The 16,042-nt window shown below is 36.1% G+C and overlaps 1 protein-coding gene across 1 annotated transcript in view; it reads left to right on the top strand.

Annotated features, from left to right (window-relative positions):
- MIB1 (MIB E3 ubiquitin protein ligase 1) overlaps positions 1 to 16,042 on the top strand; it is a 140,308-nt gene that overhangs the window by 34,316 nt on the left and 89,950 nt on the right. The window contains exons 6-9 of the mRNA XM_046671026.1: positions 372 to 576; positions 6,304 to 6,487; positions 13,082 to 13,226; positions 14,799 to 14,932. Coding sequence (XP_046526982.1) covers positions 372 to 576; positions 6,304 to 6,487; positions 13,082 to 13,226; positions 14,799 to 14,932 — 668 coding nt within the window. The remainder of the gene's footprint in view (positions 1 to 371; positions 577 to 6,303; positions 6,488 to 13,081; positions 13,227 to 14,798; positions 14,933 to 16,042) is intronic.

A 16,042-nucleotide genomic window follows, 5' to 3' on the forward strand; every position in this document is an offset into this window, starting at 1 on the left:
AGTTATCATGGCTCTGATGCAGTGATAGTCAACAAGTCATCCAGGCAGAAAAGTAAATGTTTCCACCACCCAGAACTGTGTGTTCTGATAAAGTGTTACATAATCTTTTAAAGGTTCTACTCCTGTTCATTTGTTGTTATAAATCATCACGTTATTTCAATTTTTGAGTCTGATGTTTGTTTTGGTCTGTTTTGTTTTTTTAAAGCTCTCTAGTTCTAGAATCTGATACTTACAGTGTATTCTCAAAACATTTTAAGATTAGGTAGGTGGTAACTAAAATATCTAGAGCTCGTTCTTGTTTAAAAATAATGCAATTGCATGTTGTTGCTCTGATTTTCCTTTTTCTTTGTCAACTCTCTCTGCAATTACAGGTGAGCAGAATGGCAATAGGAATCCTGGTGGATTGCAGATTGGTGACCTGGTAAATATAGATCTTGACCTAGAAATTGTACAGTCTTTGCAGCATGGTCATGGAGGATGGACTGACGGCATGTTTGAGACTTTAACTACAACTGGAACTGTTTGTGGCATTGATGAAGACCATGACATTGTAGTACAGTATCCAAGTGGCAATAGGTTGGTGGTATTTCTTAATTTTCAGTAATGGCAAATAAAGTTAGTAGATAGACACTAGAGCCTTAAAGAAAGCAAATAATGCGATATGACCAAAGTCTCCTTAAAGCTAGCTCTTAGTAGATAAAAATCCAGAATATGTTAGTGAGGTGGAGTGGAGCAAATGATAAGAAGAGTGTGTGTGTGTTGTATGTATGTGAATTTATATGAATATATTTATGATACAATTTTCTGTGCACTTTTTTTTCCTTCAGGGAGCAGAATACGTTGTATTAGTATTACATTCAAGTATAACTAAAAATTGTGTGTTCATAATGGACCATATCAATCTACCCTGAATGAGAAGGATAAAATTAAAACTCCTGTGGTCCCTTTCTTCAGGGTTATCTCTTGGTAACACAGCTCTCCCTTGTCACAGACATGTATGCACCCAGTAATCCTTATCACTAACATAGAATTGCTTGCGTCTCCTCACTTCTATACCACTTTCTCCATGCGAAATACCCTTTCCTCCTTTTCTCCCTCTTTCTCTAGTTTAACTCCTCTGCATCTTATATTGAGCTTATATTCTTGGGAACCTCTTCTCTCATCCTTCCTCTGCTGTTCTTCTGTTTAGGTTTCCTATTTATTAAAATGATTATTTACTCTCTAGGTTGTGAGTTTCTTTGAGACTGGGTTGGTGCCTTTTATTTATTTGCTCTTCAGGGCCAAAATATATCCAGTTTACTAGTATGTTTGCAATATTTTAAAGAAAAAGCAGTAGTTAAATTGAATAATTGTCAAAACTTTGTTACTGACACGTACATAAAGAAACTAACTCTCTGAGGTTCTTTAGGGGAGGGATTATATGTAGAATAAGAAAAATTAACATTAAGTTGCTTACCAAAGTATAGAATTGGCTCTAATCGTGTTCAAATCTTAAGGAGACACATGACATATCAAGAGACAAAGAAAAAGCATTTGACAAAATCCAGCACCCTTTCGTGATGAAAACACTAAATAAACTAGAAACAGAATGGAACTTTTCAGCCTGATAAAGGACATCTACCAAAAACCAACTGCTACTGTCATACTCAGTGGTGAAAGACAGTGCTTTTCCCCTAAGATCAGGAACAAGGCAAGAATGTCTGTTCTCCCCACTTCTTTGCAACACTGCCCTAGAGGGTCTAGCCAGGGCAATTAGACAAGAAAAAGAAATGAAAGGAAGAAGTTAAACCATCTCAGTCACAGGTGACATGATCTTGTGTGTAGAAAAACCCGGGGAGTTCACAGAAAAACTATTAGAACTAATAAATTCAGGAAAGTTGCAGGATACAAGATCAGTACAGAAAAATGACTTGTATTTCTGTACACTAGCAATGAACAGTCTGTAAAGGAAATTAAAACAATTTTGTTACAGTAGTATCACAAAGAATAAAATACTTAAGAATAAATTTTGCCCAAGAAGTGCAGGACTTATGCACTCAAAACTGTAAAACATTGTTGAAGGAAATTAAAGAAGACCAAAATAAATGGAAAGATAGTTCGTGTTTATGGATCAGATGATTTAATGTTCTTTAGATGGTGTGTTAGTTCCTAGGTTGCCATGACAAATGATCACGAACAAGGTGGCTTGAAACAACAGAAATTCATTGTTCCGCAATTCTGGAGGCAAGAAAAGTTAGGGTGTCGGCAAGGTTGGTTCCTTCGGGAGGCTCTGAGGGAGAGTCCACTCTGTGCCTCTCTCCTCACTTCTGGGGGTTGCTGGCAGTCTTTGGTGTTCCTTGGCTTGTAGATGCATCACTCATTTCTTTGCCTCTGTCTTTCACATGGCCTTCTCCCCTGTGTGTCCCTGTGTCTTCACAGGACTTTCTTCTTTGTTTTTTTCTGGGTACAGATTTTAGTTTCAGGTGCATTCAAATCAGTCTCTGATTAGTCAAGTTCAGACAGTCATAGGGAGATCATTTGAGACTGGGAGCCACATAAACAATCTCCTAGCTCATTAGTTTATTTTCATCAACCCAACATTTGTAGCTTAACCATCCATGAGGAAGGAACCCTGAGGAGACATATAAGGAAGTTAATTGAGCTCATGGAAATTCTAAATCTTTTACTAGAAAATGATCAAAAGCTGATTTCACATGACCTTCTTATAAAGATACCAGTCCTTGAATTTAGGGCCCACCCTAATCCATTATGATCTCTTTTTAACTTGATTACATCTGCAAAGACCCTATTTCTAAATATGGTCACATTCAGAGGTATTGGGGATTAGGATTTCAAAATATATTTTTGAGTAATTTAACCTATAGCAGATGACAGTATTCCCCAAACTAATCAACAGATTCATTGCAGTCCCTATCAAAATGTAGTACCTTTTTTACAGAACTTGGCAGACTGATCCGAAAATTCATCTGAAAATTCAAGGGACCCAGAATAGCCAAAATAATTTGAAAAAGAAGAACAAAGTTGGGGGACTCAGAGTTCCTGTTTTCAAGATTTACCACAATCAAGACAGTGTATTACTGATGGAAGAATAGACATGTAGTTGCTGGAATAGAGTTGAGAGTCCAGAAATAAGCTCTTGCATTTAAGGTCAGTTGGTTTTTGACAAGGGTCCAACACAGTTCAGTGGAGAAAGAATAGTTTTTTCAACAAATTGTGCAGACAGTATATACAAATATCGAATCATTATGTTGTATACCTGAAACTAATATAATGTTATATGTCAATTACACCTCAATTAAAAAAATAAAGCTACAATTGATGGTGCTGAGTCAACTGATTATTAACATGCAAAAGAATGAAATTGGGTCCCTGCTATGCACCATATACAAATATTAAGACAAAATGAATCACAGACCAAAATGTGCAAGTTAAACCTACAAAATTCTTAGAATAAAGTGTAGACATAAATCTTTGTGACCTTGGACTAGACAGTGATTTCTTAGATATGACCCCCCAAAGCAGAAGCAACTAAAGAAAAAGTGAATAAATTGGACTTCATCAAAAGTAAAAAATTTTGTGTTTCAAAGGAAACTGTTAAGAAAGTGAAAAGACAGCCGATGGATTGGGAGAAAATATTTGCAAATCATATGTCTGAGTAAGGACTTGTATCTAGAATATATATAAATAACTCTTAAAATTCATAAGTAAAAGACAACCCAACTGAAAAATGGGCAAAGGATTAGCATAGACATTTTTCCCAAAGAAGATCTAAGATCCCCAATAAGCTAGGGCAGCCATAACAAAATACCACAGACTGGGGGTGTTAAACAACAGAGATTTATTTTCTCACAGTTCTGGAGGCTGGAAGTCCAACACCAAGGTGCCGTCAGGGTTGGTTTCTGGTGAGATCTCTTCCTGGCTTGTAGACGGCTGCCTTCTCACTGTGTCGTCGCATGACCTTTTCTCTGTGCATGCTCAGAAAGAGACATCTCTGATGTCTCATCCTCTTCTTATGAGGTCACCAGTCCTGTCAGATTAGTGCCCCATCTTTACGACCTCATTTAACCTTAATTACCTCCTTAAAGGCCCTGTCTCCAAATACAGTCACATTAGGAGTTAGAGCTTCAATATGTAAATTTTGGAGGGAGACAGTTCATTCTATAACAGTCATGAAAAGATGCTTGACATTATTACTTATTAGGGAAATGCAATTCAAAACGATAATGAGATTCCATTTCACGTACTAGAATGGCTAGAATAAAAAAGTCAGATTATTACAAGTGTTGTTGAAAGTGTAGAGAAATTAGAACCAAACCCTTGTACATTAAGGGTAGGAATGTGAAGTGGTCTAGATGCTTTAGAAAACCATTTGGTAGTTCTTCGAAATGTTAAATATATAATTACCATATGACCCAGCGTGTTCACTCATAGGTTTATACCCAAGAGAATTGAAAATGTGTCCACCCAAAAAACCTGTACGTGAATGTTTGTAGAAGCATTATTCATGCATCAGCCAAAACATGGAAATAACCCAAATGTCTATCAACTCATGAATGGGTAAACAAAATGGATATATCCATATGATGGATCCATACATTTTGACCATAAAAAGGAATGGCATATACTGACATATGCTGCAACATAGATAAATCTTCAAAACATTATCCTGAGTGAAAGAAGCCAGTCACAAAAGGTCACGTATTATGTGATCCTATTTATATAAAATGTCCAGAATAAGCAAATCCATAGAAACAGAAAGTATATTACTGGTTGTTAGGGGCTGAGGAGCGGGGTGAATGTGGAATGACTGCTAATTGCTATGGGCTATCTTTCTTTAGTGATGAAAATGAAATTAGATAGTGGTGCTTGGTTGTTAACTCTGAATATACTAAAACCCACTGAATTATACATTTTAAATGAGTGAATTGTATGGAATGTGAATTACATCTCAATAAAGCTGTTAATGCTAAGGGACAGATCTTTACATAACAAGTTCAGGTTAGCATGTACTAACATATTTTGTATTAAATATTATCTTGTTTGTTGTTTGGAAATGTTAGGTTAACACAAATTAGGATTATTACTTGCAGAAATGTTTTTTGACCAAAATTCTTCCTTGGGCAATAGTTTTACCAGTAATGTGACGTTTGAGTTATAGAAAATAATATTTTGGGGCCGGCCCTGTGGCCGAGTGGTTAAGTTTGTGTGCTCTGCTGCGGCAGCCCAGGGTTTCACCGCTTCGGATCCTTGGCGTGGACATGGCACCGCTCAGCAGGTCATGCTGAGGCGGCACCCCACATGCCACAGCTAGAAGGAACCACAATTAAAAATGTACAACTATGTACCGGGGGGCTTTGGGAGAAAAAGGAGAAAGGAAATCTTAAAAAAAATAGTAATATTTTTTTCTTTATTTATCCAACAAAAATTTATTAAGTACTTATCCAGTATTAGGCCCTATGATTAGAGCTAGGATTACAAAGAGAATTAAGACGTGGTCCCCTGCTTTGAAGGGGTTTCTCTTTTAGTTTAGATAGATAAAACCAGAAAAAACTGTATTAAAATGTTGTACGTAATTGTGATAGGTAAGTATTCAGGGTATTCTGAAGGTACAAAAGAAGAGTGGTCATTTCAGCTGGGCAAATCAGAGAGAACTTCAGAGAGAAAATTACATTTGAAGTAAGTTTGAAAGATTGACTCAGTTTTTACCAGGGCAGGGAAGGAGGCAGAGGAAGCAACTTGAGTAAATACTGCTGTATTCAGGCACTATAATAGGTCTAGTTAGTTTTTGGAATATTGGGAGTAAGGTGAAGGGCACTGTGATCAATAAGGCTGAAAAGAAAACTTTTTGTGTCTGATTTTTATTCTTAACTGGTCAGAAGTATTTCTTTCTCTTTGTGGTTCCTTTAGAAAGAAAAATTTACTTACATGATTACAGGAATTTAATAAGCAGATTTTTGTATGTTGGGACCTCTCAAAGTCTTTTAAATGTTAATGACCATTTGAATTAAGGAAGAGTGATACAATCAGTGTGTATTTTATAACAATTTTTTAAAACATGTAAGAGAATAAAACTAGACAGAAGCATATCATACTAGGGTGGCGAGATTGTGGATCACTCTTTTCCCAAATTTGTATAATAAAATTATAAAAAGAAATACAGATCATCGAGGATGTAGTTGCAAAGGAATGCTTTGCTCTTTTGATGTGTTATAAGGCTTTCGCCCGTGCAGTGTTTAACTAAGAATGTTGTGTTGAAATTCAGTAAACTTACCGTACATTTTGAGTTTTGGCTTTGATCTTCAGGTGGACCTTCAATCCTGCCGTTCTCACAAAAGCAAACATTGTCCGAAGTGGGGATGCTGCTCAGGGTGCAGAGGGAGGCACCTCCCAGTTTCAAGTGGGTGATCTCGTACAAGTGTGTTACGATCTGGAAAGAATTAAACTTCTACAGCGAGGACATGGAGAATGGGCTGAAGCTATGCTCCCAGTGAGTATATATCAAATAGTTTTGGACTAAGAATTACACCATGCTTATATAGTTTTAAAAAGTACTTTAATTTTAGAAAGTAAGTTAACATACTCTTGAGAATTGTACTCTTGGCAGCTAGGCATACTTATGCCTTTTATTTTCTAATTTATTTCAGTTAAATTAGTCTGGGAAAGTTCAAAAAGAGATATAGTTAATATTTTCTGATAGAGCTGTTAGTGGAAAAGGTAACGGGGGAAGGTAATGAAGGTAACGTAGGTAATGTAATGTACAGGCACTTTCCTGGTACTTGACCCCAGAATGGGAGCCACATGCTTATATGCCACTAACAGTGCCGGCCCACTGCTGCTTTCCTCAGTTGGGGCCCTGCCCCTGTAAACCTCAGAATGTGGAAGGGAAATTCAGAATGTGTGCCTTCTAAGGTGGCTTTGTTCCCAAAGACCTACAGTTTAATTATTTATTCATTCAATACATTTTTAATCAAATGTTAAGCAACAATGAAAAAATTTGTTTGCCCTCTTTTCATCCATCCTTTTCTTTCTTCGTCTGTCCCTCTGTCCTTTTGTCTCATCCTGTTACTCCCCTCGTTGCCTTACCCTGTATCCCATTTCCTTCCACCTTGCTGTGTCCTATTCAGCCTTCCACTTTGCCCACTCCCATCTCATCCAGTCCCAAATCCTGTCCCCCAAGTCCCATCCCGTTCAGTGCCTCCTTCCTGTCCCGTGTGCCTCCCCTCCCATCCCGCTTCGTATCCCATCCCCCCCGTGCTGTGTGGTCTCATCCCCCGTCCTGGCCAACACCTCCTTCTCTTCCTGTCCAGCCCCAGCTCATGCCCCGTTTAGCCCTCTGCCCCCTCCCATCCTGTCCAGTCCGCCCTCCCTGTCCTTCCTGTTGTTCTGTTCCTCCATCAGTCCATCCTTCCTTCCTCAGCAGATATTTTAGCACAAACAATATTCATTTTAGGCTTTGGAGATGCAATAGTGAACAAAACAAAACAAAAAACCCCTCTGTTGTTATGGTGCTTTCGTTCAAACACATTCCATAGTTTACAGGTACTGCTGATGTTATTTTTTATTGCTTTAGTTAAATATTGAATAAATGATAGTTGTGTATGTTTTTCAGGACTGTATTTTGGAATCTTTATTTTTGTCAAAAAATTAAGTTCTGTATAATCCCTCTTTGTTTACTTTTGATATTAAAGTTAGTTAAAAAATGTTTCAGTATACTTCAAGCCTCACTATAGTGTGGTTTTACTTAAAGTGTAATCTTTCAATATGTTTTATAGGAGCTATATATCCTATTTTAAGATTTTTCATACACAAGATGTTTTTGTTTTTCCACTTAGCAGCTTCCATCTGTTGAATGTCCAGTTATCCTCAGTTCTGTGCTAGATGCTATATACTTACACATGTGCACACATGCATACGTATATGTGTACCCAAACTACATATATATACAGACTTTATTTGTCTTAGGACTATTGTAAGTAGGTGGTGGAACGGCATCCTTATTTTAAAGATGAGGAAATCAGTGCTAAGATTCTGAACTGGAATTTGAACTCAAAAACCTAAGTACTCTGTCTCCCATATTACGCTATTGTATAAGCAAAACCTCTGAATAATTTCTAGAGAGAAATTCTGGGATTCCAGTAGTGGTAGGGTAGATTTGAATCTTCTCAAATCCTTTTTTTTTTTAAAGATTGGCACCTGAGCTAACAGCTGTTGCCAATCTTTTTTTTTTTTTTTTTCCCTCTGCTTTTTCTCCCCAAATACCCTCAGTACACAGTGGTATATTTTGGTTGTGGATCCTTCTAGTTATGGCATGTAGGATGCCGCCTCAGCGTGGCCTGACAAGGTGTGCCATGTCTGCGCTCAGGATCCGAACCAGCAAAACCCTGGGCTGCCGAGCGGAGCATGTGAACTTAACCACTTGGCCACAGGGCCAGCCCCTCAAATCCTCTTGATAGAAACAGTCAACAACTAGGTTAGCATAACCAAAAAAAGCCACAAGCAACTATAACAAAGCCAGGTGACAGAGTAGCCTAAAACCCTAAAATATGAATGAGGAGAGATAAACCACAGACAGCTACTGGGTCTGCATCTGTCCATGTGGCAGCAGAGAATTAGTGGGGCATCAGATGGACCTGAGAATGGGAGGACTCCAAAATAGCTAACAAGTGTTCATTGGCTAGTGTGTTCACAACAGCTGAACCTGAGAGGACTCTTGCAGACTCCAGTCTGGGGTAAGAGCAATAGGTCCATGCTAAAGTTTGAAGGGACTGGAGCAGCCTGGGTCTGTAAACTGTCAAAACTAACCAGCCAAAGCTCCCTTCCAGGGCAGAGCTCTCCATTGAAGAGAAAGTGCTGGGAATAGAAACCAAATTGAATAGGATAGAGACGATAGGGACAAAGGAAAGAGTAGGTCCAAATAAAAGTTGGAAGGGATCATGGTTCAATCCCCATGCATAATTCTTACTGAAAAAAAAGGATAAGGAATAGAATAACTTCTCTACAGACAAATGAAAGTACACCGGAAAAATATGCACAGAAAACTAAAATCTAATAATGCAAAATAAGCTAAAAGAAATTAAGAAAATGATAAAAGATGTGAGAGAATGAAATAAATCATAATAAGAAGTGAGGTGATAGAACTTAGGAGAGAATTGAAAAGATCATTTTAGAAATGAAGGGTAATCTAGAAGCAACACAGAGCAAATAAATACAACGTATAATGTCTTAAGAGAAATAGATAAAAAGAAGGAACATTTTTAAAATAAAAAAGATATGTATTTGAGAGAAAGTGGCAGGTATAGACTATCTAATATACGTGTATTAGGAGGCCTTGCAAAAAGGAGTAACAGAAACTAAAGCAATGGAATATAACGAATACTAAAATTTGTAATTCTAGAAAAATTTTCATGAAATTAAGATTTGAAACTAAATATTAAAAGGACACATTGCATATCTGGGAAGACTGACCCAGAACACCAAACACTGAGCCCTATTCTGGTAAGATAACTGAACCTTCAAGAAAAGAAAAAATTACTTGGGTGTCTCGTAAAAAAGATCAAGTTATTTATAAAGGAAAGAAAATCAGATTGCTGTTAAGAAAAAATCTAATCTCAGTGTTTTATGCCAGGAAACAATGAAATAACATTCATTAAGGTTCTCAAGGAAACAAAGTGTAAGCTAGGAATTTTATATATAAGCAAACTGACTTTCAAGTGTAAAGGCTACAAGCTGCTGTGAGGGGTGAAAAGTCAGAGTCTTGTTCCCATGAGCCTCTGCTGAGCAATCTGGAGAGTTAGCTTCAGAGAACCAAAGTGACGGCAGAGACGTCAGCTTAGGACTGGTGGTGGTTGTTGAGTGTGTATTTTTTTGTTGAACCAAGATTAAATAATGGTTAGAAAGGAAAGGGTAGAGTCTATAATGGTTATAACCTCGCACAATGTAGATAAAGTACAACTGTCAAAAAATGGGCTGGGAATGGAGAGTATAGGGAAAGTTGAATAAGCTGCGTTTTTTTTGTTGTGTTTTGTTTTGGTTTTAAAGATTGGCACCTGAGCTAACAACTGTTGCCAATCTTTTTTTTTTTTCTGCTTTTTCTCCCCAAATCCCCCCCGTACATAGTTGTGTATTTTTAGTTGTGGGTCCTTCTAGTTGTGGCATGTGGGACACCGCCTCAACATGGCGAGATGAGCAGTGCCACATCCATGCCCAGGATCCAAACCAGCGAAACCCTGGGCTGCTGCAGCTGAGCGTGTGAACTTAACCACTCGGCCATGGGACTGACCCCTAATAAGCTGTTTGATTGCTTTTTAATTATTAATTGGGACTAAATACTGTTATTTAAATCACAATATCGGGGGAGAAAGAGGGTAAGGGGAAGAACATATGAATGACTAATTTCAATATATGTACCAGGGAACCAATAGATGATATATATATATATTTTTTTTTTTTAAAAGAGGGAATAAGAGTATATAATATATAAGTATAAATATAACTATCAGGACAATATAATTTAATATGAAGTTTTAATATAAACTTTATATTAATAAAAGCAAACAATGGAAAGATTAACCATAAAGTTAAAAAAATGTGTATAAAAACAATATGATATAGGGGACAAAGGTAGAAGGGAGATGTCTTTGAATATGTGTTGTTTTATGATTTAATTTGAAACCACATATATATTTTATACAATTATATAACAAAATTAAATTTAAAAAAGAAACTCCTAAAGTGGAAAGTAAAGTGAAAGAGTGAACCTAAATGTGTTTCCTGTTGGCATAACTGTACAGAGAGGAAATTCCAAGTGACTTTTAAACATAGTCATTTGTTTTTATGTCCTCAGAGGAGGACTATACCCTACAGAACTGCATAGAAAAGGAAATATTTAACGATTTTCAGGAATCTTATTGTTTGTAATAGGGTTCAATTGTTATTCTGAGATTATTGTGTATGTAATATGACAAAAAAGACTGTTATATAGTAATTCTAATTCTGTTATCTTCAGTGACCTTGAGAACCAGAATGATCAGAGTGGGAAAAAAAGATACAGATGTAATATGAGAGGTTAAGTAAAAACCCTGTACTCTTGAATTTGAATTGAAAGTATTTTAACTTAGAATTTCATCCTTTTAAAACAAAATAAAACAGATCCTCCCTTTTTCCTAGCTCTGTTCATGAAAAGGCCTAGAAACAATGACCATTCCAGTCACAATAACCAACCTTAGTGCCCAGATTATGGTTTTGAAATTTCCCTCCGTAAAGAACCAAGTCTCTTTGGAGAAACAGCTAATTCTAGCTCTTTGGCAGGAAGTGAGCCTCAGGAAGAGAACCTCAGAAATGAAGTGAACCTCAGAAAGTGGACCTCAGAAATGGCTAATTCTAGCTCTTTGGCAGGAAGATGAGCCTTATGCTAGATAGCAAGGAAGCTATCAAAGATGTTTAGGTCATGTCAAAAGGATCTAGCAGCCACACTTGAAGGGTTTCTTAGCAATTCAGAGACAAATGAACCTATTAAACTCTGTGAATTGGCAAAATTCAGATTGTAAGAAACTATATAGAACAAATAACCCTGTTTCTTCAACAAATAATTTGCAAAGAAAAAAATATATGTAGACTTTATTTGGAGCTTGATTTAAACTAAAAAAATGTATCAGTTATGAGGCAATTGGAAATTTGAACACTCACTGGTATTTTATGTTATTGTAGAGTTATTGATAATTTGGGGTGGGTTGGTAATAAGTATTATGTCTTAAAAAAAAGAGTTTATATGACGAAATAATGTAGGGAGAATGTGTAGGGGAAAATAAGATTGGCCATGAGCTGATAATTATTGAAACTGGTTGATGGGTACGTGAAGATTCAATATATATTGTCTACTTTTGTGTGTTTGAGATCTTCCATAATGAATCGTTAAGGAGGAAAAAACAAAGAATGCATCCTCATAGAATTTGAGACGGTGGCAGGAAATTCCAAGTGAAAATGCTTAATGAGAAGTTAAAATTGGGGTGTGTTGGGGGTGAGCAGGGGGATAAACAGGACTAGAGAAGTATAGTTTTGGAGTCTTTGAAAATAAGATGATAGTTATCAAAGTGGATTAAATTTTTAAGAAAGAAGAATAAAAAATTAAGGAATAAAATTTTGGAAGAATGAACAGATTTAGAGATCTGAAGAAGAAAAGGAGGTCAGTGAGTGGAGAAAAGGAAGGACCAGGCAGAAGGATTAGACTGTCATCCAGAAATCAAGGGAATAGTTTCAAGAAGTTTGGGTCTCATGCTATGGAGAGGTCAAAAGAGAAAAACAAGTCAAGGACAATCACTCCTCTGTGTTAGGAAGTAGTCAGATTTTATCACTATTCTTCACCAATCTTCTAGTATTATTTGCTATTCTATTGTGCTTAAGAGAATGGGTTTGCAACCTGAGTTTGAAATGGGGCTAATAATAGCACTTAACTTTCAGGATTGTACATATCAGGTGAGTCAGTGCATATAAAGCTCTTAGAACAGTTTCTGCCACATGATGAGAGCTGCTCCTGCTGATTGTGTTCTGCACCTGATTGCCCTGCTTATTCTGTTTATTTAGTAAGCATCTTGTTTCTGCACACTTCTGTTATGGAATCAGGCGTGCCTCCAAAAAGGATTTAAACGTAGATGTAGGCTTTGAGCCCTTTGTGGTTTAAATAGGTATTTTTAGAAATCTGATTTTCTTTTTTTAGGCTGGATTAATGATGGATTTTGGACTACTTGAGTTACGAGTTCTCGAGATAGATCTTATGGTGTTAAAAAAGAAGGGTTGAATATCAAAAAGCAAAATTTTGTGAACTTTTATGAAGAAGATAGGCTGTCATGATCTATTTTTGTTTGTATATTCTTGTGGAAGTATAGTAGTTTTATTAAAATATTTTTTAAAGATACTCTTTAAAGTTTGTAACTAATAAATAACCCATTTGTATATGGTTATCCTTTAAAAGTTTTTTCATTAGGAACGAAGTAAAATTAATTCTTTAAACATGTAAAAACTAGTGATTGATTTTTATGGTATATACTTTAGACTTAGAAACATGAATCTAATTTTTTTTTTAAAGACTTTAGGTAAAGTTGGCCGAGTACAACAGATTTATTCAGACAGTGATTTAAAGGTAGAAGTTTGTGGAACATCTTGGACGTATAATCCAGCAGCGGTTTCCAAGGTGGCATCTGCAGGATCAGCCATTAGCAATGCATCTGGTGGTATGTTTTGTGTCGTGTTTCTTTAAAAGTGATATGGTTTACAGTAGAACCCCTGCTAATTCCGGGTTCTCGTATACAGGTAACGTCATATGTGTTCTTGGTTTTCTCCTAGATCACATAACCTCACTTGAATGTTAACTACCTTTTCAAATTTCACTGAAGTTTTTTTTCCTTTTTCATACAATCAACAACCCTTCTTCTGGCTGAGGTATGCCCTGGAAAAGTTCAAGGGCTTCTCCACATCAAATCTGAGATATCTGAAATTCACCATTCTACTCTTTAATTAGAGCTTTTGTTTTCTGCCAAAGAACCATCGCTTTTTTAGACTGCTTTATTTTCTCCATATTTCCAACATTATTGATAGCAGATGGCTTTCTTTCTGGATATTTTTACCTATCAGCCATATTTTTTCCCTTTGTTATACATGCCGCAATGAGTAGAAAACCATGTTGAGATGTGAATATGCTGGATGCTTGGGTGGGCTTATGCCCAAAGTCTTTCCTCTCTATGCTCAAGCTTTATATACACAGACTCAATTCATTTTGCAACAAATTCCAAATTACTGAACGTATATTGTTGTTGTCCAGAAAAGAAGATAGAACGATAATTGTAAACAATAAAAAAAAAGGAAAATATTAAGTGACCTCCAGTTTTATTTTGTACTACTTGATACTTCCTTTGCTTTTGTCTCTTCTTTCCTGCTGTAATTTGCTAGTATGCTTGAAGTTTAAATCGGGGGGTGTTGATTTTTACCTTGAGTTTAGATGGCATCATAACACTACATACAAATTAAAAGAGTGAAAGATGATTAATATCCTTCTCTCAAATAATGTGGACTTAGTGTTGGTCCTCTGCCCCACTTTGTGATTTCTTTGCTCTCCAATAAGTAGACCCAAGAATTAAGGAGTTGAACTGAGTAGGTTCTCTACTGATTAATGCTGTTTAGGAAAAAATATGTTATAAAAGGGTCTATGTAAATACATCCCTGGTTCTTTCTTGTTTTAGTCAAAACCAATCAATTAGCACCTTTGAAGTCTGTTCGTAACACTTGGATGTCCCTTTTTCAACTGAAAATTTGGGTTTGTCCCTAAAATAGTTCCCTGGATATCATAGAGATTACATAGCTTATTCATCATAATCAATGATCTGTTGATTTATTCTAAGCTCTGTAGCTTTGAGCTCCGAGAGTTGGTGTGGTATGCTTAAGACCTGAAAGGAAGTTTGTATCATTATGATACTCCCATTGCAGTATGTTCATTTGTAATACCCTTGGTATGACTTCTAACTCTTGAATTATTCTTTCTGTGTAACTACTTTTTCTGATATTTTACCGTGAAATACATGAATTGGATAAAACTGAGAATACTTATCAGCTTGAATTTAATGCAGCTTTATATGGTAGTAGTTATAATTTGTATGGGTGATCTCTGTAGCATAATACAGAAATAACATTAATGATAGAAATAATAAAAAAGAAAAAGTATATGTTATAGACATATGGGTAATGCTTGTCTGTTAGTAGTTAAGGTTTGAGATCCTCCTCTATTAGCAGCTTTATTTGATGCTTTACAGAAAGACTCTCCCAACTCTTGAAGAAATTATTTGAAACCCAAGAATCTGGTGACCTCAATGAAGAATTAGTTAAGGCTGCTGCCAATGGAGATGTTGCTAAAGTGGAAGATTTGCTAAAAAGACCAGATGTGGATGTGAGCATTTTAAAAATTATTTTGAAGCATACACAAAAATAAAATAGTATAATGAACCTTATACTTGAAGAATTATTAGGATTTTACCACAGGTGCCTCATCTATTCATTCTTCCTTGTTTTTCTGAGATGTTTTAAAGAAGACACCAGACATCATTTTTCAGTGTGCATTTCTAAAAGATATTGATGTTTTTGTATTTTAACACTGTGACCTTTTTTATTTTATGATTGACAAAACTTACATTTAGGTTTTTAAGTGGCTAGTGTCCCTTTGGGAAATTCAGTGAATTTTTCTCATGTAAATGCCATCTTGTCATGTCTTTTAAATGTATTTTAGAAACTTTTATGAGCAATTTTTTATCCCTCTTTTCAAAACATTTAAACTTTTCCCCTCCCCTCCCTGTGAAGGTTGACTATTTCATAGTTTATAATGCAGATGAATTAAAGATTATGCATTTTGTAAATGTTAATGGTTGATGTAATTTTACCATTCACATAAGCCATATTTTGAATAGGCTATTTTGGTTCTTGCTTAGTCATCTGTTGTCTTTGCCGCCGTGCTGGCACTGATGTGATGTTCAGTGCCCACCAGGAGGTTGTGGGTGGAGTGGCAGTTTGAGCCATTGTCACTGTGTTGTGAGGGCTTTTGTTGCCACACCTTTGCATGTAAGTATGCTAGCCAGTTTGAAGAAGATCAGATCTATGATTGTAAAGTATAAGCATCTTATTCCTCATGTGGCATTTTAGGTTTCTTAGAGAGAGAGCAGTTGCAGCAGCACAGCACAGTGATTTCTTGATTGATTGCAAGTAATTTTTCTCGGCTACTAGAGTACCAAATGTTTTTTGTGTTTGAAAGATAGAGTCCGACTTCTTATTTATTCAGTGAAGCAGATTTACGTTTTATTATACTTAATTTTTTTCATTTGACTACTAATTTATTTTAGTTATTTTTTAACAGTGTCATACATTGCAAAAATTATAAGGGAAAAATAGTTTTACTAGATTTTTTATGGAAAACAACATCTCCTCCTCAACCTTATTTTCCCATTCTTCAGAGCCAACTATTTTCACCTCTTTCAGCTGATTTTCTTGATATGTTTACCTCCACATC

This window comes from Equus quagga, chromosome 9 (genome assembly GCF_021613505.1).
Source record: "Equus quagga isolate Etosha38 chromosome 9, UCLA_HA_Equagga_1.0, whole genome shotgun sequence".
Classification (NCBI taxonomy): Eukaryota; Metazoa; Chordata; class Mammalia; order Perissodactyla; family Equidae; genus Equus; species Equus quagga.